This window comes from Limanda limanda, chromosome 7 (assembly GCF_963576545.1).
Source record: "Limanda limanda chromosome 7, fLimLim1.1, whole genome shotgun sequence".
Taxonomy (NCBI): domain Eukaryota; kingdom Metazoa; phylum Chordata; class Actinopteri; order Pleuronectiformes; family Pleuronectidae; genus Limanda; species Limanda limanda.
The window spans coordinates 23183536-23207938 of record NC_083642.1 but is presented as its reverse complement, the minus strand read 5'-3'; the positions used below and the strand labels follow the sequence as shown (position 1 = coordinate 23207938).

General features: G+C 38.5%; 1 protein-coding gene across 1 annotated transcript in view; it reads left to right on the top strand.

Annotated features, from left to right (window-relative positions):
• ctnnbl1 (catenin, beta like 1) overlaps window positions 1-24403 on the top strand; it is a 50557-nt gene that overhangs the window by 4775 nt on the left and 21379 nt on the right. Inside the window, exons 6-11 of the mRNA XM_061074358.1 lie at window positions 2085-2178; window positions 6033-6124; window positions 6962-7034; window positions 8402-8460; window positions 9020-9168; window positions 15724-15905. Coding sequence (XP_060930341.1) covers window positions 2085-2178; window positions 6033-6124; window positions 6962-7034; window positions 8402-8460; window positions 9020-9168; window positions 15724-15905 — 649 coding nt within the window. The remainder of the gene's footprint in view (window positions 1-2084; window positions 2179-6032; window positions 6125-6961; window positions 7035-8401; window positions 8461-9019; window positions 9169-15723; window positions 15906-24403) is intronic.

Below are 24403 nucleotides of genomic sequence, written 5' to 3'. Positions count from 1 at the left end.
GCTGTCGTAACGATGCTGCTTCAGTCCAGTGTCTTATATACTGTATATTAACTGATAGAATATACAATTTTTCTGCTAGAAGAAGCCGATTATCATCTTTGTTAATGGGGATGTTTTCACCTGTCCTTTTATTTGTTTGTGAGTAAGCATGATTACACAAAAACTACTGGATTATCACTGAACTTGTTGGAAGGACGTAGTATCCGTTAGGAAAAAAACCATTACATTTTCGTTAGGATCTGAATCAGGGGGCTTTAACATTGTGTAAAAGGGTGTTTTTCAAACTATGGTGAATTTCTCAGAAAAAAATTCTTTGGTCTTGATGAAAAAATAAGCATGTTTAGGGAGCTGATATTATGTGTGCCATTTGGTGCAGATCCAAATAGAAATTCAGATCCAGTGAATTAAATCTAGGGCCTTGGTGTTCAAAACCCTTTATTGGGTGCTATTCTAAGTAAATGTAGAATATGTTAAAATACAATTTTGAAAGTAACATGATACAATACATTTTACGGATGTTTTTGAATCATATAGTCTATTAACCTTAAAACATTGTGGTTCAAATGGGGCACAAAGATGCACACTATTGAACTCTGTCTCAGTTTATTGATTTTTAATTCATCCTATTAACTTTCTTTTTGCCACTGTCGGATGTTCTTGCAATTACATTAATTTGAGATCAGTTTTATTAAGTGTCAAGAACTTAGTCAAGGGGAAAAATGCAACATGTTAACATTTAATGTCATCTACACAATTACAGCTTTTCCTTGCAGACTCTACCTTTCTCTGTCCCCCTGCAGCTGTGTGTGTTGGCAACAGTTTTAAGTTTCGGATCCACTGTCTTTGTCTGACCCTGTATATTAAGCCTTCTCTCTTTCTCTCTTTCTCCCTCTTTCTTTCCATCACTAAGCTTGTCATGCTGTCTATGAGCCAGAGACAAATTTTGATGGCCCATTATGTTTGCTGACATTTTGCGGCACACACAAAGGTCGAACTACAATAATGTGCTGATATACTGTTAGAGGAGGAAAGAAACGTCTGCGCCTCCTCCTTCATGGCTGTCGCTGTGACACTTCTTCAGAGATTGTGTTAAATGTGCCAAGTTCTCTGCCGGGCATTATCCCAGTGACAATTATTTGGATTGTTTCTCACCTGTAATGTCAGAAGTCTCTGGGTTTTAGAACGGTCCTACCATTAGAGATGAATAGTTGTGAAAATGTTTGGCCACAATTATAGTGACCAAAATTACGGTTATCAGTATTATTGCTGTATTGTTAAGAAGTGTTTAAAATGTGCACAAGGTAATGACACAAACTGAAGTGATATTCAAAGTTTTATATTTAAATAATATGTTCATTATCATTAAAAAATAACAATATTGCCCTGAGACCATAGCAAATGTGCAACATTAACATTGCATATTAAAGGCTTTTGCTGGCTATTAAAACTTTTGTTTTACAATGCAAACTTCCCATAATACTAGTTTGCATATATATGAATACAATTGGCATATAAAAGCAACACAAACAATACAACATGAAGTATGTGCAATACAGTCATATGTAAAGGTATCCAATGTTGGTTTTGATGATAAATAAAATAACTTATAACAATCGAGGCAGAGCTTGAGCTGAGAATAGACGATTACACCTGTTATGTTAGGTGTAAACAGCCGACCCCAAATGTCTGAGGGTCGGCCAAAACATAAACTTATGTTAAACACTTACTATTTGGCTACAGTGGAATCTAGCAGTCGAATGCGCTGTTAAGTAACTGAGATGAAAATTAAACACTTCTGTGCAACCTGTAAAGGTTTCATCCAGAACTTCCTCCAAAGTGAACCCACACTATGATTTGCCTCGCAAATGTTTTTACTTCCTCGTAACTGACTGATGATTTGGCTTGCGTGATGCCATGTGAAGGAAATTTGTATACATGTTTTACTTAAAAGCGTTTTATCATATGTATGTGATTATAATTGTACATGATAATTGTCCATGATGAAACTATGATTAATCCCTGGTGGATCTGCCTCATGTTTTAACATTGTTTAACACAGCCCTGACATCTCTTTCTGTCTGTAGCTGGAGGGTCAGGTGGTGGCCTTGCTGGTGCAAAATATGGAGCGACTGGATGAGCAGGTGAAAGAGGAGGCTGACGGCATCTACAACACACTCGGTAAGGAGATTCACGACGAGCCTTAAACAAATAATATCATGTTCGTGTTTATGCTTAGAAAACTTACATTAACATGAATAAAGTTGTATTCATTCATTAACCTCATTGCCATACCCTCTATGTGTACTTCCACATAATCCCTGGACAGAAATGCAGTCAAGCTATGATACATTTTTTATAATTCTAGATATCCTCCTTATATTACTCATTGATTGTGGACTGAATTTGAAAGTGAAGTACATGAAGTTAGTTTTACATTAGATATGTTAGGGTTACAATAAGAGCAAGAGTTCATATAAAGAATAGCATCATAGTTTGGTGTCTACACATTGTTCGTGCTGCTGTTAATACAACTCAAAAGTCTCAGAAATTCATTGTCAAGTGTGATGTGGCCTCACTGCACCCCATCCTCCATGAATATGAGATCAAAAAACATCTATAATTTTAACAAGCTAGCAAATAGCTCAACTCGCTTTTTGTGTTTTTACAGCTTGGCTTATTGTTTCTAATCAGTATAAAAATGTAATTTGAATTCTTTACAGTAATTTAATGATCTGATTTTGCTTTGTAGATGTTGAATTATAAAGCACTCATGTTGAATGGTTACACTGATATTATAATGTAATGCACCATAGCCTGTATATAGATGAACAACACATCTTCACTTCTTCCCACTATCCAGCAATAAAGCTAAAATAACTTGGATACTAATGCTGCCATCTTTAACATTTGGGGCGTGAGTCTGCACAGTAAAGATCGGTTGATGGGGCCGTGGAAGCAAGGTTCCGTTGATATATGCACTCAATCTACCAGTCAGTCTCAGCTGTCATTGATGACCTTTTACTCCATACTTAGAGCACTAAATACCTAATTAAAACGAAACGTAGAAGAAAGATTTACACTTAGGCAAACAGCTGTGTTATAAGAACTACCTTTACCAGAATCATCTTTGAGAAAATATTATTTGACGTGTCCTTTTTAGGATGGTCCATGTCCCATCCATTAATATGGAGGAGGCTAGACTTCCACCAGAGGTTGATGGAGACATTTTAGCGTCACATTGTAGGAGGGAGCAGTGTTGTTGTCCATCTCGATATATAATCTATGTTTTGCGCAATCACATATTAGAAAAACGCAAGTAAATCTGACGATCACCATGACTATTATAACAGTAACATGATACGCTGATGCAGCATTATTTCAGACAAGTGGTCTCATCATCCTCTTTAATGCTATAGTTTAAATCAGAAAACTGAACAGAAATGTACTAACATGATAACACAAGTTACAAGTAAATGTCAATCTACACAAGGCAACACTGGCGTAGAGAGAAATTAAAAGACAAAACACAGTGGGACGGACACATAAACACTTAGATTTGTTTCAGTAGCAAAACAAGACCTAGACTGGGACTTTCAGTGGCAGCACAGCTTTGCACATTCATTCATATTCAAAACGTGGGACAAATATCTGGGAGACATCTCAGACAAATTCCACCTCAGAGACTTCTCTGTGGCCCTTTTCCAAGGATAGATTAAAAAAACAGGTTTGGATAAAACTCAATAACATTTGCATATTTGGAGCAGGACTGACTGATCAAGCTCGTCTCATTTTAGTTTTGAAACTTGACAACCTCCTCCAGAGGGAAGTAGGCCTGCAAGGTGTGTATGAGGCTGGGTTGAGGCTCTGGGCGCTACAGTGACAGGGGGTCCTCATGGACCTGGGCTCGGGCGTAGACAAAGTTAATTTGTATTCTTTAAGCCGTGTCAGTGTGTCCCTCTGCTGTCAAGTGCCCTAAACTTTTTCAGCAAACAGAAGATGTCATTTAAATGTTTTAGAAAAGCAGAAGCACTTTTGAAACACACGTGGGTGGTTTTGTATTTTTTATCCGAGAGGTTTAAGACCTCAAAGTGGAGCATACAGGTTACAGAGTCACAGCCATTGGAGCGTGGATTTGACAGCGTTAAACGAAGACTCAAGGTCTAAGAGGGGGCATGGGCCAGCAGATAGTTTGAGAAGTCACGGTCTCTGTGTTTAGCCTCACATGAATCCGACTTTTCTGCCTCTCAGCTCTTTTTGTGTGCAGCGAGTCTACTGAGATGTTTTTTTTCTTTGTTGCCAGATTGAGGCCGCGTGTCAGGAGGGTTGTTAAGGTGTGTGTGTGTGTGTCTGTGTGTGTGTGTTTGGCTCTGTTCGAGTGTGGGTAATATCGAGGGAGGAGAGCTTGTGCATCCTTTATTCAAGCTCCTGTGTGTGTGCGCGCACTTGTGTGTGTTTGTATCATCAAGGGAGCTTTCCAAGCTTGAATAAGCCTTTTGTCTGCCTTGGCTGCTCTCTGCTCTGAGCCTGCTGTCCTCCAGGATGCTGTCTGTCTGCTCTGTTTGAATCACTGATAAAGGCGCTCCCACTCTCTCCCTCAGCACCCTTCCTCTCCAACTTTTCTTCTCTTGCTTTTCCTCAACGTTTCTTTATCATCTGCAGCCCCTAATTCCAGTTGTTGCGTTATTGCATTTTTTTGTATTTTGTATTTCTTTGTAATTCTCTTGGTCTTCAACTTAATCCACCCCCTTATTTTAACTATATATAGTATATTACAATATATTGTAGACCCCTTGCTTGCTTGCGTAGCCCTGCTTGCGTGCGTCGCCCAATTTTTCTAACTATACGACAAAGCTACGCAAGCCTCACGCTGCCCGCAAGGCTGTGATTGGTCTGCTAACTACATCCTTTCCGGAGTCACATTTCGGGTTTCATGCCCCATAATACCGGCAGAAACCAAGGAAGATATCTAAAAATATGCCATCATTAGGATTGCCGTCTCTGCCATCGTTCACTGGTGGTGAACACGACTGGGAGAAGGTAAATAAACAGTCAACGACGACTGCCACACACAAAGAAGGCGTCTCTAAGGTCGTCTTCGACAAAAAACGTTACTCCGCCGCCCAGTGTTCTGGCGGGGAATAGCTTTGCAACATAGCAACCCTTGGAGAACCATAATAAATTTAAATAAATTAAAACGAGTTTGTCGACACAACTGCGTGAAAAGCCGCAGACGCATTTGCAGAAGCATGCGCCGGCCTTTAGATCCCAGTTTTACCGAAATTCTATTTGAGAGCCTTTGACAGCTTTTCCCAAAATATTATTTATTCAGGGTATGACCTGAATACGAGGGTGTCATGATCATCAATATGCGTACCAACATTTCTCAAACATCTGTGTCAGCATGCTGCACATCTCCCCTTTTTATGCTCTTGCTGTTTCTTCGTTCCCTCACTTCCGTCTACCTTGCATCCCTCATCGTTGCCTCGTCTCACCACCTCTTTTCGCCCCTTCTGCTCTTCCTCTCTCCCCTTCATCCCTCTTAGTTCCTCATTCCTCTCTCTTTTCATCATCACCACCACCAGAGTGTCTCTCTCTGTCGGTCACCTTCTGCTGCATCTGCTCTGATAGAGATATCATGTGGCAGAAACGGCTTTCTAATGACAATATTGGAATAAGCTGGGACTGAACCCAGACAAATCATCTACATTTCACAGTTCTCTTCCTTCAAAGTGTGTTTGTTCAATGTCTGTGTAGTATATGTTCACTTGAGACTGACAGGAGACTGTGATATTGGCCTTCGACCATATTAAAGCAGTAGTGAGTGGAAACACTCGATTCTATAATGATGGGGACAGAGAAAAATAGTTTATTGACCAACTAATACCTGATCCTCCTATAGAATCCTTATTGTATCGATCCAGCAGTTCAGATTGGTACTTCATACATATTTAATCTCTATCAGAAACTGGACCAGGTATTTTTACCATGATTCAGCTCGATGAGTAAATTCTAATTTTTTATATCTTCTTCAGCGATCGTAGAAAATATGGCGGAGTTCAGACCAGGTCTGTGTGCAGAGGCCGCGCAGCAGGGACTCATGCAGTGGCTGCTCAAGAGAATCAAGGTAAGAATGTGACAAGAGTATTGGCTACAGTCATTAATAGAGCATCAAGGATCAGTCACTTAATCGATTAGCCGATTTACAGATAATTGATTAGCAATTATTTTGATTAATTGTTTCAGGCATTATATAAGTAAGTATTTCTTATATTGATTTGTTTAAACTTCTCAAATGTGGAAATGTTTAATTGAACTGAATTAACTAATTTTAAGGTTTGGACTTTTGGTTGAACAAAACATTTCGTGACAATACATTGCATTCAAGGAAACTGTGATGAGCTTTTTTAATTTGTTTTATTATTTCATATAGACAAAACGTAACCACTAATGGCAACTATCTTAGAATAATGATTTAACCAATGCCCAGTTAGACATGTTGAGTTTTATTTTATCTTACATGGATCTTTTTGAAGAAGATCTTTTTTTTCAAACAGATTTTCATGCTATGAGGAGTTTTTATGGTGGACATTTTTTAAATATATTTTAAATAAAGATTTCTGTCTCAACCATATGATCACTCTCTTGGCTTATTATTAATAATTTAAAAAGGTCATGTATGGAAATGACTAATGACCACATTATTTCATATTAAGTCAGTGAAGATACAGCTGAAGAAGTTTTAGCTTGTACAAAAGCACCTATGTAGCCCAGTTGATCCAGAAAATGAACAGTCAGAAATCACTGTTTCTTTATATCACCATTATATACAATATATTAAGTATAATCACTGTTTATGGTCAATACAAATCTGATAAAGTTGTAGACGTAACGGTAATCGTTTCTTACTATGAACAACAGAGTTACTTGGGATGAGTGATAATTGGAAGTTTGTCTCTTTCAGGCAAAGATACCGTTTGATGCTAACAAGCTGTACTGCAGTGAAATCCTGGCCATCCTGCTGCAAAACAACGACAGTAAGTAAATGGTTGGTGGGTTCCTCGAACACACGATCATTTTTTTTTGGTCTCCCTTTCTTTTAATTTTCCTCCATCCTGTTAAATTATTTTCTTCTTTTTCACTATCCTTTTTCTTGCCCATATTTGCTTTTTTTGTTTGTTCCCTTTCTGTCCTTCATCCCCCTTTTCAATCCCCAATTTTTGCGTCCCATCATCTTTTTTTGTCAATGACCTTCTCTGGTACTATCCTTTCTTGTTGTTTCATGTCTTTCACTTTCTTTCCTCCTTTTTCTCTTCCGTTGCTATTTGATTTAATGTCACCTGTCATGTTCTTTCCATTCTTTCTCCCTCTCCTCTTTCAGTCTGTCAAAGGCACTTCTTTTATTCCTCCCTTCTTGTCTCTTTGCCTCCACTCTTTCCCTCCCTCACTAGAACCCTGTAAAGCCTCTGATGCCCACCTGCTCTGGGATAAGCTGGGTCCTTCGACAGGTTCTCATTAATGATACCTATTGATATTCAGCTGGAGCCATGTCTTCATTCACACTCATTCGTTGGGCTGCCTCCATGCATTATCTTCTTCCTGCCCTTCAAATGCGAAATACAGTCTAATAAAAAAATAATATTCACAAAACAAAGAAAATGTGATGCCATTAATAATGTTCCAAATCACAGCGCTGTCAGGGTCTTGAAACAGGAATGTGGCGAGTCACAAGAATTCTATTAGGAAATGACAATTTGGGGAATTTTGATGTGCTAATTTAAATGTAATTATTGCGTCCTGCTGTCAAATCTGACAAGAAACATCCCTCTGAAGGGTTTATATGTAAAATACTCGCTGCTGCGAACGAGAGCCGCTTCTAATCCTGACTAATTAAGACCCTGCGGATTCACCGAATTGTTCGAATATAATTCTGCCCTTAGTTACGGATATTTCACTGTTTGGGGGAGAAAGTATGAAACAGTACAGCAAACCTGAGTTAGCTGTGTGTGATTTTAAACTTTCAGGAATTCAGTATGTTGAGAAGAAGACGGTTCACCCTCACTTTTGACCAGCAAGAAGCCGAATTTTAGTGTGGAAGCTTGAACAAATTTTCATGCACTGGTCTAGATGGAATAACTATATATTTTTCAGTGCCCTCATTCTTCCTTATTTTCTCTCTGGAAGTCCCTCGTGTTTGTCAGCATCCGTCCTATGCCTCCTCTTTTCGTCCCTGAATTTCTCTTTTACTTTCCCTCAACCATCCACTTAAGCCTTTTTTCTGTTCTTCCTATCACTCCTTTAAGGTATGTTTTCTTTAAACCATCTCAATTTATTCTCCCTCGTTGTCCTCTTCCTCTATTTTTATCTCAAAGCCCTTCTCCCACTTTGTTTCTCTCTCACACAGATACCAGAGAACTACTGGGTGAGATGGATGGCATTGATGTGCTGCTGCAGCAACTATCTGTAAGATTTTTTCTATTTTTAGTTGGCTCCATCACGACTCTTTTTAATAACCCATCATCCATTTCAGCCCTAACATGCAGGGGGCTCGTAAATCTTAGTAATTTCTCAAAAATCAGGTTTTTAATATATACACTGTGCTTTGTGGTGGCTCCACACTAAACCCAGTCTAACACTCAACAATTAACCCCAGCCTCCATCCATAGATTCATTTTCATGGGGTTCTTAGCATCCTGTGACATTTTAAAGGACCTGGCTGTTCGAAACAGTAAAAAACAATTTATAACCTGATATAGGTGTAGACTGCTGATGTTTTTACACTATGCCTCTCTATCTGTTCTCTTAATTATTGTACTAATTTGTCAAGTCACTGTTTCATACTCAGCGTGTTGCTCCTGAGCACTTAAAAGGCTCATTTTGCCAAATCATTCTAAAAAAAACATTTCAGAAACTGTTGGTGTTTTAAACAATTACTCTTTCATGTAAAAGTAGCATGCCCGTCTTGGTTTCTTTTCAAAATGCTCATTATTTCATTTCTCTCTCCTCCTGTCTCCCCTTTCAGGTGTTCAAACGTCACAACCCTTCCACTGCAGAGGAGCAGGAGATGATGGAGAACCTCTTCGACGCTCTGTGTTCCTGCCTCATGCTTTCCTCCAATCGGGACCGCTTCCTCAAAGGGGAAGGGCTTCAGCTAATGAACCTCATGCTTAGGTGAGCCTGACCACTGTAAGAAGAGTAATAACTAGGAATCACTCCTAGTCTACTCAATATACCATACTCACACTGCAGCCGTTACCTACTTCCTACACCACAGTCTGTGTGGGAAGCTCAAATGCTGCTATGAACATAACAAAAACATGACTCGTGCTAATATGGTCTATTGTATAAATGAAAATGTTTGGAGTATATACTTGGGTTGATAATGTTGTTTTTTCTGTCCATCTGCAAGTCAATGTGAATTGGCATGAAATATATAATTCCACGATGCCAGTGGATGACACCTACTAACTTTTGTGACACACTGTTTGCATTTACACTTAACTTGCTTTTTCCCTTCTTCAGATATCCAAATAGATATCAATTGTTAAAGCTACAAGAAGCTAGCACTTACACTTCACTCCCCCTCCTTGCTCGATTATGAGTTACCTGGCCCTTTATCTACATCCTCGTTTTGTACTTTGTCTCAGCTAACACGGGAATCGGGACCTTTTGAGTCTGTGAGTTAGCCATGGCAACGTGACGTCTTCAAGCAGCTAAAACTAGCTTGATGCGTCAGTGTGAGCGGGGTAGTTGACCAGGAAAGTGTTTGCATATTGATTGACAGCAGTGAGACTTTGACCTTCTCTGGGGGAATATCTCTGCTCTGCTGCCAGGCTGCTGAGTCACAGAAGCATCTGACAGCACCTCTCCACATTAAGATACATATATTTCTTAGGATAATTCAACAGTGGATCTGATCACACATGATCTCTATATATACCTTTTATTTCGGTCTCTAGATGACTGTGAAAATCTCTTGGTGGATACATTATATTTTTTAAAGTTACTATATCACTGCTCACTGACTGGGTGCACACTAATATAAAACCATTAACAATAACTGAAGGTGTGACTTCATTTTAATTTTCACCAAACTGTATGTTACATCAGTTAAACTCAGTTGGAACAGGGCAGTTAATTGTATGTTAGACTGTTGTAACTGCTGTGTCCCTAAATGCACATGGTGTGTTTGCTACGGAATCAATGATCAAACATTCATAAACTGAATTTAGTGATACTACTGGCAAAATCCTATAGGAAAAAAATCTGTCACAATTTGCTGAAACACAAATACATTATGTATGAAATACTGTATGTTTCCATCAATGGTCACCTCTAAAAATGTACTGGAAAGCTACATTAAGGGGATGCTTTATAGGAAATGGGCAATGTGTACTAGATTGCTGTAAAAATATCCACTTAAAGGAAAACATATTGTATTGACGACTAAACAGAACATCTCTGCCCTTACAGCTCAGTGCAGAACTTTCTATGTTGTGAACACTTAACCATTGATAACATAACAGGGTGTAGTAGCACTGCACACACCAGCACTTCTGGGTGCTGTATTGCCTGTCGAGTCTGCTAATCCAATCAATCAGCAGTCATTGGAAAGCAGAAAGACCGAGACGAAACCTTAAAGACTCATGAAGACACTTTACACGCCTTTATGAAACCTACTCTAAGCTTCTGCACCTCCGCACTGATAATCACATCACTGGACACCTAGATTTAGGGTGTGGATCAATAGCTCATTATTGGAATGCAAAAACGCTGCTGTGCTAAATCGTCCACAAGGGAAACAGAGTAAGACAAATACAGAAAAAGGAGGAGAAAGGAGAAAATATATGACTTTAGGAAAGTTGTGTGTTTGTTTTGATTCACAGCAAAGCTAAATGTTTTTTCTTGATTAATTTCATGTATGAATTATTTTCATACTTCCAGAATACTCAGAGTATAGTACATGGATTAAGACACTGTTTGATTTATACACCTCATCTTCAGTTTTGGATTTCACTTGTTGATAATGCCTCTACAACGCTTGATGGATGTTTCCTACATTATCAGTCCATTACCATACATTAATCATCCACATCTAAGCTGTTGTAATGTTAACAGTCCTTCTTTCATTAGTCCTTGCCTTTTCCAACAGTTGGTGCAAATGAATGTTCAATCTCTAATCAAGTTATCATTTGAAAAAAATTGCATTTACTTTATGATCGAGAGCGATGATCGTTTATTGTGTTGAATGTTACTGAAAAGATTCTTGACCCCTTATTCAACACAATTCATGTTGTCGTCAACATCAGTACTTCTCCACCGGCATCAAAAACAGCAGCACAAACTGAGCAAACACAGCATCCTTTAAGTGTTGTCTTTGTAGCTACTGTAGCCCTGGTACATATAGTGATATTTAACATGAATACGGTTTGTGACTGCAATTGTTTGGCCAATTGCGCAATACACTGCACATTATACAAGTTTGAATACCAGGGGCCATTATTTATATGTCTATTCTATTCATGAATTCTTAATGTGCACTCAGTGAACTTTTAAAGAATTGATGGTTTAAATAATTGGCGGCTTGATTGAATTCTTATCAAATTTGGTTTTAAATGTTTGCTATAATTCAAATTTTACAAAACACTGACTTGCCACAATTTTCTGTTCAAACACCTCAAAGCCTGAGGGAAACTTGCTTTTGTAAAAATCCAAAACACAATAGAATCCAAAATTGAATAAAAGTATTTTTTGTATGTCAATTATGAAATCAAACTCATAATGAAAAACTTTTCAAAAGGCTGCAGTTGTGCGCTAGCAGCAGCTTGATGTCACAGACCCGTTAAAGTAATATTAAAACATCAAACTTGAAAGTTTAAAGCAGTTTCATTATAATTTTCAAGATTGATCTTTTCTTGCCTGCTAACCAAGACACAATGCAGCTGCAAAATAACAAAAACAGAGTGAGCAACAGAATACAAAACAATAATCATCTTCCCTCACTGAGACACTTATATTGGTTTTTCATCGAAAACTCTATTTCAATTCCCATCAGGCCGCCTCTTTTGTTTATAGCTCTGAGCTACATACAGATTTCACATCTGGTGCCTTGATTAATTCTTGGCAGAGCAAAATGTTTGTCAGACCAACTCTGGTAAAAGTTTCTTTTACTTTACTTATACTATTTAAAACAGGGATGCCAGGGTGAAATTGGACAGGGGGCCAGATTTTTTCAAGCAAGACCTCAGGGGGCCGGATTACACTTTCGGACTGAAAAGGCCAAACACTGACTCAACACATGGATAGGTAGGTTATTTGAAATTATTCATGAAGGCCTACACATCAATAAGAAATTGCATCGGCACCAAAATAGCCTCACAATGAGGCCTAAAATTACATAGCCTAAAGCAGGAGACAGTTACCCTCTAAAAACGTTACATTTTCCTATCCATGCAAGTAGCCTACATTTATAAATTAGAAATGCAACAAAATAGACTAGGTGCCAACAAAACACATTTCCTATAAATAACACAAGTGTAAACTGTTAATTACTTTTATTATATTTATTGAAGGCTTGCACATGAAAACAAGTCAATGCAAAATAAGGCCAATTAAAAGAAGGCCAGGCCAAGTAGGCCTAAACGAGTCACAGAAAGAAAGCGCCAGAATAAATTAGTCCAACATTAGACCATGTGATTGAATATCAAGTAGGAATTAGTAAAACAAAACGGTTCTTGAAAAAATAGGCAAATATGAGCTATCTAAAAACTAAATTGGCTCAATAACAGATGAGGCACCCCCATGTGCCTTTATGGCACTAGCCTGGCTATCAGTCAACCCCAGCCCCTTTTATTCCCTCCCCCCCATATCACACTGGAAATGATAAAATATATCATACTCTCTGTATATCCTTTGTATACATAAGTCTATATACACATATTTATACATGTGTACATGTTATAATTACTATTATTATATCACTATTACTATTATTATTATATATACTGTTGCTGCCATTATTACTATATACTGCTTTTATATTGGTATAATTACTATCATATATAAATATATATTATGTTTTATTATATACTATATATACTGTACTATTCTTATATACTGTCTAACAATAACATTACCATCTGTTTTTTATTCTTTCTACCTCAATATTTTTTATTTTATTCTATTGTATTGTATTTTTGTATTTTATTGTATTCAAATGTACCGGCTGCTATGACAACTTAATTTCCCTTCGGAAAGTAATCTATCTATCTATCTATCTATCTATCTATCTATCTATCTATCTATCTATCTATCTATCTATCTATCTATCTATCTATCTATCTATCTATCTATCTATCTATCTATCTATCTATCTATCTATCTATCTATCTATCTATCTATCTATCTATCTATCTATCTATCTATCTATCTATCTATCTATCTATCTATCTATCTATCTATCTATCTATCTATCTATCTATCTATCTATCTATCTATCTATCTATCTATCTATCTATCTATCTATCTATCTATCTATCTATCTATCTATCTATCTATCTATCTATCTATCTATCTATCAACACTCGTCTTCTCCCTCCACTTCCCCATTCACCCCTGACACGCCAACGAACCAGCCAATGAGAGCCTGTCATCCCACACAGCCATTGGTCAAGAACTGTCACATGTCCGACCCCGACCTATTCACAGACACTCAGGACATCTCAGTACTTATTCAACACGGTGTACTTAGCGGAACATTCATAACAACCACATATCAAGCAGTCAAACAGAACAGAACTCAACTATCAGTTCGTTACAATATGTATTAAAATAAAACGAACCTTCGTGTGTATCTCGACATTTGGAGAATACGGCTTGCTGTTTCTGTAGCGATGATGCTAGCTCGTTTAGCTTTTGAGTCCGGAGTTGCCCTGTGTACTCGCCGTATTTCTCGGCGTGGGTCTCGTAGTGTCGTTTGATGTTGTACTCCTTTAGTACAGCCACTTGTTGACGACAGATAAGACACACGGGTTTGCCTCCTACTTCCCAAAAGAAATAATTTTCTCTCCATCTATCCTGAAAGATGCGAGCTTCAGTGTCGACCTTCCTCTTCTTTGACAACATCTCGATCAGCACTACCGGCGCTGCTGCAGCTGAGGCGGGCAGCAGCAACAGACCAACTAACGGAGTCCACCGAAAATTTTAATTTTTTTTTTTTTTAAATTCCATCAAAATTAAATTAAAATTGATATTCTCCCCTTATCACCCTCGGGCCGGATGTGATGTACAGTCGGGCCGGGTCCGGCCCGCGGGCCGTAACCCTGGCATCACTGATTTAAAGTATCATGAACTTTTTTGAATGCACATCCTTTCCAACTTGAAGGGATCCTTACTGTTTTCTGCTTTGGCCGGTGTTTAGTGTTAAAACAGGTTTACAAACGCTCTAACCAGGGCCCATGTTTGAGTGATTCTGTCTCATGTAGAATGCGAGTCTAATCAAATACCTGCTGCCGTCTTTGTGCACCGTAGCATTTAAAATGAATCGACCCACTCTCCATTTTGGAGTGACGACGGCACAGTTCACGACACCAGGATGTTGAGTAAACTCAGCTGCCTGCCAACTGAACTGCCCTGTTTCCCTTTGGAAACAGCTCCCCATCGGCGTCTCCTGCCGTCCATCATATGTAAGGTGTCTGTCTGGAGAACCAGACTCAACTGCCTGAAATATGTGTCCCTCCTCTGAGATAAACACTATCATCTGTCATTGGTGGGAATGGAGGAAGTGACACCGTGACAGACGGCTACATTTCCTCAGAGGAGGTGTGAAGTGGTGATGTGTGTGTGTGCAGGAAATGGTTGGTCCCACTTGTCAGTTCTTTGATGACGAAAAACAGATGAGTATCTAAGTTGCAATTTACTTGTTTGTCAGAACAAATATTTTCAGGTTCATTATGGTGATAGATTATCAGAGTAATTTGTTTGCTTGTTTTATCTCATTTAAACTAGGGTGTTAGTGGAGCTTATGCGAATAGGATTTATTATGGTTTATTTTCTCGACGAGACAATATCATCTGAGCTGGTTCCTCCTCACAGAGACCTGTACGAGGCACAGAGGCAGCTGTTGGAGAGAGATGATTTTACCTAATGACTGCTGAACCTTATTAGTTTTTCTGACAAAATTTGCCCATGAGAAGAGAAAAGAACAACATTGAGCCTCGGTGAATTAGCAAAATCCACGATAAGGATATGGTGAACAGAATATTATATTCTGTTTAAGGGGTGGATTTTTTTTCACTTTCTTTAAACATTGCAGGATTGTTTATTATTTGACATCTTCACCATTTCCCAGGAAATGATGAATGAATTGAGAAAAAAAATGGTACATTAAGGGGACGGAGATATATGAGTGTGTACAATTTGGTTCAGCTTGATATAAGACGACTGTTGGGCCTATGCGCTTTTCTGAGTGCCGTTGTAGTTTTGTGTGTTTACTTAGAGGGAAATGTAATTATGAGAAACTATTTACTTTGTAGGTATATGGTTCTGAATTTTTATACATTTTCTTTGATACTGTATAGTTGAAAAGTGTGTCCAAATTCCTTGTTATTGTAAAATGTAAAAAAAAGTGCATTGAAATAGTAGAAACGTGAATGTTCTTTCTATTTATAGAAATAACAGTAAGTATCCCTGGCTTCAACATCTTTTCCTTTCATTCCTTTGCTGCAGAGAAAAGAAAATGTCTCGAACCAGTGGTCTGAAGGTGCTGGACCACGGGATGATTGGACCAGAGGGAGCGGATAACTGCCATAAATTTGTGGACATCCTGGGCTTGCGAACTATCTTTCCAATCTTCATGAAAACCCCGAAGAAGTTGAAAAAAACTGGAGCATCAGAGAAGGAGCATGAAGGTCAGTCACTAGTGTTGTGGCTCATTAGTCCAAAGAATGAAAGCTGCAGTGACATGCGTTGTTTTTTGATTTAATCTATTAGTGCTGCATGGAATGTTGCAACTAACAGATATAGGAAACAAACCGATGGAAACCAAACCTCATGGGTAAAATGTCTCCAGCATTTCTGTGTGAAAATGACACATTTTAGATCAATGGTTTTCACAGTTTCAATGAAAAAAGAGATAATTTTCAGATTTCCTTCTTGTCCTGGATAATCTGGATGTGGAGTAGTTATAGCAAATAACTCAAAATATCTTGGAAATCTTTTATTCTTTACTTTTTTTATTAAATTTTATGTTACCTACTTGATCAACATTTTTTAAATGACAGAGTTGCCAGGATTCTGCTCATACACTTGATTCTTCAGATTCAATTAAACACCTATTATAATCCCTATCCATACAAATATACATAGCTGATTTTAGTATTTTAAAATACTATACTAATCATGACAGACTTTTTACTTCCTCTGCTTTAACTTTTATGCATCGTCTTGTCACACCTCAATCCTAATCTGCTCATGTATCACGGTCTGCTGCCTCCTCGGCCTGTCAGTTTACTCTATCAATCCAATCTTGATTGATTTTACTTCCTGTGCTCTCAAAGCTCTCTTGGTCACTCTCCCTGAGTGAGAGATAGGAAGCAGAAACAAGAGAGGGAGAGAGAGAGATGGGATGTCCATATGATACAGAATAGAGAGTAGACTGAAAGAAAGAGGCAGAAACCTTGTCCATCTCATTGCTCTGAGTTTGATTACCTGTGTCGAAAATGTGAAACCCCTTCTCTCCTTCTGTCCGTATTAATTAAGTTTGATACATCCGGTGGGGCTTCCCAGCCCTGCAGAGCTTATTAAAGGTGTCTTCCTTTCTCACCCAGGGACTGAATTAATTAACCTTCGACCTCCTGGAGCCGCTGGGGGGGGGGGGAGTAGTGAAAATAGCTTGGCGTAACAGTTAACCCCCCCTGCCGAGAACCCTCAGGTGTAAGCTACTTATTTGTCTTCAAAACCAGCCATGTTATATCTACCAACGCCTGTCTGTATGTGTGTAAAATGCACAACTCGCAAGCGTTCCTCTTCACACTCATGCGTATTCTTTATTGCCCGAGGAAGCTCTATGTCTAATTTTGTGCGATTTGGACACATTTGGTGTTTTTTACAAGTAAAACTACAATAACTGTTTATACTAAGTTAAACATGGCTTCTTCTACGTTCTCTGATAGACTACAGCAGTGGACACCAACTGGTGGACGGCAACAATAATGTCTGTCCCACAAGATCATTTTGATAATCTGATTATTTTTGTTTCACTATATTGGACTGCACAACATTCCTGTTGTTGCTGCAAGGCTTTATATCGAGCTGAATTGCAGACTTTCATTACGTTTTTGAACTTGGGTCTGAAGATTGTGGCAATTGCTTTAAAGACCTCTGAAATACCTGAATAGCTGTTCAGTAAGCCATTCAGAATTATATATAAGCCACACAAGTGAAAGGTAATAAAGCAATTTAAGTTTCATTCGACAAAGACTATAAAATCTTCACTGCATATAAGACAGAACAGAACATCCACCAAGTAGAACTGTTTGAGGAGGATTCACTAATGTCAAGGAATAATTCTGAAGTACCTGACAAGCATTAATACAGGACAAGAGAACAGCATATTCCTGATTAAGTTTGATTTGATTCCCAACAGGCAATTTTAGAACAGACACTGCAATAGTTTTTTTAAATATGCATAAATATACTAATAAAATAGACTAATTCATGTTTAAAGGAGAAGCAAGCAGGTGAACATTACTACCAAGTCAGTTATGCTGCATGTATGTAAAATATAAACTGCTTTTGTGCACCATCAAATGTCCTAGATATCTTCTAGAATCTACTACATATTAAATGAATGTAATCACTACCGATTTAAAATAAATACTGTATGTAATCTAGGCATCTTAGAAAGTATCCAGTTTTAATAGATGCAGAGATGTGTGGTTCTACAAATCCCGGCTTAGTGGGATATTTGGTGTTATCAGATGCTCCAAAAAATGATAACATTCATGCAAGATACATTTACATATAAATACACAATCATGCACACAAACACATACTCCAGTAAGCCTACATTTTAATAAACATATAGCATCAAATATAACTAAAGGGGAAACTGAAAGCGTATATCTCCGCCAAGGCCGTATGAAACCATATTTAAATGTTCTCGATGTTTATTTGGATCTGTCACAAACACACACATATCAGTCCCCTAAATTAAAAAAAAAAAAATCTATGAGTTATCCTCTGTGAAATTGGGGTATATTTAAAAAATTGCCCTTTCTCTCATTGTTAAAGAAAGTGAAAAAGATTCCTTGATTCACCCCTTTGTATGTGTTTGGTCCAATCCTTCCATCGAGTAGATGAAATGTTTTTTTTATGTAATTCTGCCAACAAACAAACTCACAACGTGTCAGGGGTTAAAGCATGACCCTTTCAGAGGTAAAAAAAATGAGACAACCTCCAAAATTTGCTATCAATTCAACCACTCAACATGAGGTCACCGCTGGACAGTAAATACAGTGAGGGTGGTGCTGAAAGAGAAAGCGACACATAAGGCAGCCACCAGAATTCTCTATATTCAAACTTAAAGGTCATAATGTAACATGCACATACATGTCGCCATTGTTTTCTGATTTCAGCCTGTTGAGGCAGGGTGCATATCATGTCTCTACTGATTTGTGGAGAAGCTATTGGCTTAACAGGATTCTTGTCATAATATGAGGTGTATTGAGTGAACCCTCCTTCTCAGTAACACCACTAATTGAATATGCAGTGAATCAAGTGGTTCTCCAGAATACCAGAATAACACAGTAGATTAATTAACCATCAGCTGCTTCAAACAAAAGTAATTAGGAGGTAGACTTCTCTGTCCTCCAATCCCAAGTGCTCTCTCTCTCTCTCTCTCTCTCTATCCCCGTAAAATCCTTTCTGAAATTGAAACAGTACAAATGACTAGGGATTTTCAGACCGTATTAGCATGCAGATTGACATAATTAATAGAGACATTGTAAATGAATAGAAAATAAGCTCAAACAAAAGGAAACAAATTCTGTCAGTTTCCTGTTATTTCCCCCCTTTTGAGCATCCTAGACTTGAACCTTGTCAGTGGCTCTACGATTAAGCTACCTATCATGAATAGTCTTGTCACAACGCTGCCATTCACCTTGTTTTGAGGTCTCAGTTCATTGGTGGATGTACTCTTGTCATTACCAGTGAAATGGGATTGTATGATGGAAATTGGTGGCAACCGGTTATTATATTTACATGGTTAATGATGCGAGCGAGCATAGGAAGGAACAGAAGTAAACAAATCATTTACATGGCAAAGCCAAGTCCAAAAAGACGTTTCCTTGTGTGCATGTGAGCACATGGGTGTTTGTTTGGTTGAGAGAGTGCTTTAGGGAGACTCTGAGGGAGGGAAAGGAAGTATTTGCAGCTGAAGTGTGAGACTGCTACACAAACACCTTTTAGTGCTAAGAGTGTCCTTAACATGAACCTTATCTTTTAATCATTATATTTAATTAGGAATGAGAGAAGATGTCATTTAGTGGCTCTGCAGTTCAAGTCAATTTTTATTTATATCTCCTACAGTTACAATATGGATAATAGCAATGACAACAGTATTGACTGTAAACATGAATAAAGAATATGATCAAGCAATTACCAGGTACCACCAAAGCTACTTTCAGACATCAGAACTCCATTATCTGAAAGTGGGAACGTAGATGTTTCAAGCCCTGTGATGCAAAACTGAAAAAACTAAATACAAATATCTTAGGATAAACAAAAGAGGTAACATACGCAGAGAAGACATGGACCAAGATGTTGTGTATTGTAAATCAAATAACTTTTCAGAGTTTTACCTATTGCTTTAAAATTAGTTAGAAGAAATAAAAAAACAAAGTGGGAGAGAGAAACAAGCAGGAGGCTTGCATTCCAGAAGGGCAAAGATCTAGATCGGTATGACCTGCAATGAGACACCAAGGGCCAGAACATGGATAATGGTCCATGGGTAGTCAATGATCAGGGCCTAAAATGGGGCCTGTATGCTCATGTACTCAAGGGAACAAATAAACAAAGGGTTGGAGGAGATGCAGTGTTTTTCAGAATGTTTACAGTTATCTCATTGGCAGGACAGGAACTGAGACCATCCTCTGGCAGTAGAATATTAAAAGGTATTAGGCCTGCAGTAATCATAGAATAACAATAAGATTTAAGTAGCTCAGACAGGAACGAAGAGGCCTACTTTTTTTTAAATCTTTTTTGTATTTAAATAGAAGCTCCACCAAAGATGAAAAGAGCCCAAGAAAAGGAGAGTTTGAGTACAAGCATGTGCATGTGAGCACACAGAGAGGGGGAGAGCTGGAAAAGGCCATCTGATAGAAATAGAACACTTTTATTAAAAAGATTTCTCCATGAATTATTGCAGCTTCTTGACTAAGATAAAATGTGGAATTTTGTCAGCCCATTACATTATCACCCTGCAGTATCTCTCTCCTGTTATTACCAAATGGAGATTAAGAAAGCATGACCACGTAGCAGAATCTATAAGAACAGATTAGTGTCTATAATGGAGAAACTTGGTTATCTGGATTTAATGATGAAACTTTCATCGCATATTTCAGTCAAAAGCAGACTATCACATAACACTCTCGTTTAATCATCTCCCCTCCCATCACTGAGTGCCTTTGGAACAGATTGAGATTAATAACATTTTACATGATACAAGTTATCATGTAATCTGTTTTGTCAGAGTCATGCTGTGTAATCCTATTATTAGTGTATTTCACAGGGAGAGATTTGCGGTTAGATCCCTGTGTAAATACACATCTAATTAACATCTTCCTCACGTTTGTTCTTTCTTCGTGTGGGAATTGATCATGTTCCATCTCTGTAAACTCACACTCTAATGAGATATGCTGAGGTATTTTTTATATATATATATGAAATGTTCCAAATCACTAAATATTCTGTTGAGAAACAGACAACCTCATCATTCAGGGCAAATGCATCACTCTTTGGTAAGAGAAAAGTAAGATAGACCAATGGCATGCAACGTCTCGTTGTGAAACATAATTGCAATATGTGACATGTTTTATGAGAAATGCTAATAAAAGTTATACTGTCTTTCTGTAATAAGACTAGGAATGTGTGAAAAATACTTCTTCTTCTTATGTCATTAAAGACCATCAGCCATACTAGTGAATGTGGAATTTGTTTAGAAAACTCTTACCAAAATTACAGTACTTTGTTTGAGGGTCTACTTAGCGTCTCCAGAGAACCCAACACTTTCCTGTTCGTAATCAGCAGGACTTTACCAGGAACCTTTACCAGAACTCAGGAGCATTTCTTACATTTTGATCACAGGAATCTAATTCCTGTTTTAGTTCCTAGGCTGTTGTATCTGTCTGCCAAATGTTTCTGTCGAACTAATCTCAAGAACTTGACTAGGAAATTGAATTCCTTGTAAGTGTTTATGTTTCCATCTCAATCAGGCAGATAAGGCAAATTCTACTGATGACAGATTTGAAAGGGACAGGAACAAAATATTAAATATATAATTAGTTCACTCTATAGCTAATACCTCTCTTAACTCGTGTTCTCTTATGCTCACAGCTTGTTCCCCTGGTCTCACTTTCTTTTTTTTTAATGCGTAAGGACACAAACTGTAGCTCAGATATTAGAATTTGAGTAGTGGTTGCTGGGCTAGATGATTCTGACCAATCAAAGACATTCAGCCCTGGAACTTCATCCATCCATTCATTCATTATCTATAGCACTTATTCTATGATGGGTTTGGGTGGGCTACTGACAATCCCGGCTGACAATGGGCAAGAGCCAGGGTAAACCCTGGACAGTTGGCCAGCGCGTCTCAGCACTGACATACAGAAATAACCAACCATTTATGCTCACATTGACATCTACGGACAATTTAATGGCTCATTGGCCTAATTCCAATCTGCGTCCGGGCTATCTGAGGAAGCTAAAATACTCAGAGAACATGCACACAGACACGGGGAGAACATGCAAAGTCGAAAGTGTAGGAAGTCAAAACTCACAGATCCTCAAATGGGTCTTTGTCCCTCATGTAGAGTTTGGTCAGTGTCTGGTTTTGTGTGGGAACTTTATCTGAGTTGATTCTATTCAAACCCCCCGAATACAAATTTGTCATTGCGATAAGTTCTGGCAAATTATAAAATTTCTTAAAGAGCAACACCGGCGGTATCAGCGAATCCATTTTGTATTGCATTAGTTATAACTTATATAACAATATGATTAACATAATATTTTGTTTTGTTTACAACTGAGACACTAGTCACTGCGGTTACATGTGTCCGATTGAAACTCGATTTCTGGCGTTGTCCGGTTTCAATCGAAGATCCATGTCATGTAACTCCACAAATCTAGATTTCTTGTGTCCGACTGAAGTCGGATAACCACCCCCAGATAAGTAGATCGGATTTGGCTGTATATCGGACAACGCTCGCATGTAACTCTGGAAGCTAGACAACAACTGGAGATGACGTCTTTGCGCATGCTTGAGATCCTGCCCCCCCCCTCCCTCCCTCCCTGGCCGTGACCCGGAAGTCGACAGTTAGATAAAATGTCGCTGCCCGGTGCCGGCCGGCAAAAACAAACAAACAAACCATTCTAATCAAATGCGCCGTTCGCATTCGCAGTACTCCTAGAGTAAACATGCACAACATCATGTAGAGGGACGTAGCTTCACCTTGCTCTCCGTTCGTCATCTTTCTCATATGCTGAGTTGAAGGCTGCTGTTGTTAGTGGTGACGAGGTCAAGCGGAAATGGCTGTATCACCACTAGCTGTAATGAAAACAGCGCCACCTATCGTAGCGGGGTATGAAATGCTTTCGGACAAGAGTCGGATTTCTCAGTGCCGTGTACCCTGAGATAGAGCAGTTAACCCCCCCATGGATAGAGAAACCGGGCTTCAGCCGAAATCGGGTTTATGCCATCATGTAAACGTAGTGAGTGAGTGTCTGATGAACGTTGAATGTCCAATTTACTGCTGAGATGAGCATGGAACTGGTTGTGTGTGTTCAGGTTTTTTGGGGGGGGTTATGACAACCCTAAGCCCATGGAAAATAATATTGAAATACCGTACAGGTGGTACATTCTGTGACCTGTGTTTTCTCTCTCCAGAGGTTTTTTAAAATGCTGCAGTCAATTAACAATCATAGTTGTTTACATTATTAATACATGGCTCCCAAGAAAACCTGTGTTTACATTATTGGCATGTACAACAGTGACCCATGTTTTTTGACTTTCTCAACAACATTGTGCAACATATTTATCTTGCTTGTGCACATTTTAATTATACATTTGAAGAGATTTTTTCATGAACCTTTCCTTGCTTTCTTCTTCATCCGTTGGTTTTGTTTCTGATATTAAAGTTTAAAGCAAGGCATGTAAATTAAGTATCGATTGGACACCTTTCGAAGGATAAATGAGGAAGCTGTTTTTACTCAGCCTTGCCGTCCATCTTGTATCCACAAAGTAATCCCGCCTCCACCCCTTCACAAATCTAAACCAAGAGCTCACTGTTTAGTTTTAAACTCTTTGGGAGAGAACATTCCACAGCCAGCGATCAATAGCCTCCTCGGCAGGGCGTGAAGGTGGCGACATCAATTACCACTCGGATCAACTTGATAAAGTAGTGTCCTTTTGGAAATGGCAGTTAGCCTCCCTGTCATTGTGTACAGGAAATGCGGTTGTCTACGGTACATGAAAATAACGGAACCTTGGACTAAACCTAATTGAACCCAGAGCTTCATGTAATACCTGTCATAGCACAGTTAAGTGCCCTCAAGGTTTCATCTGCTCCTCTGGATTTACATGGAATTTGATAAAAACCAAAAAGTGTTTGATAGCAGTGACGTGATTCCGTTTGATTATTAAGAGTTTCAAAACAAGTCATTCGGGTTGTCAGATTTAGCAGGGATTAGAGCCACTCTCAAACTTTTTTATGCTTTTATTCTTTAGTGCAATCTGGCTTGACGGATAACTATATATGTTAAACAATTCAAGAATGACATGGGAGTTACAGCGTTACGTTTTTCAGTGTTAAAGTCTTGTGGGTGAGGTTGCTGTGGGTCGTAGAGGATTGCACAAAAGGAGCTGACAGTAAACACGACCCTTTTTTAAAAAGCAGAAATGGGATTGATTCTTGTACTCTTGTTGCTTAGCAACTGCAAAGCCTTGTTGAGAGAGAATATTGACCTCTTGTTGATAAAGTCCAATTACATTTTTTTCCATCCACTCTGTATATCCAGAGTTTTTACAATATCACAATCTGCTCTCCCTGTGTGTAGCGTGTGCCATTCATTCAATATCATACAGAAATATTACACCATGTTGTCGCCCAAGGGTGCAGCCCGTCAGTAAGAA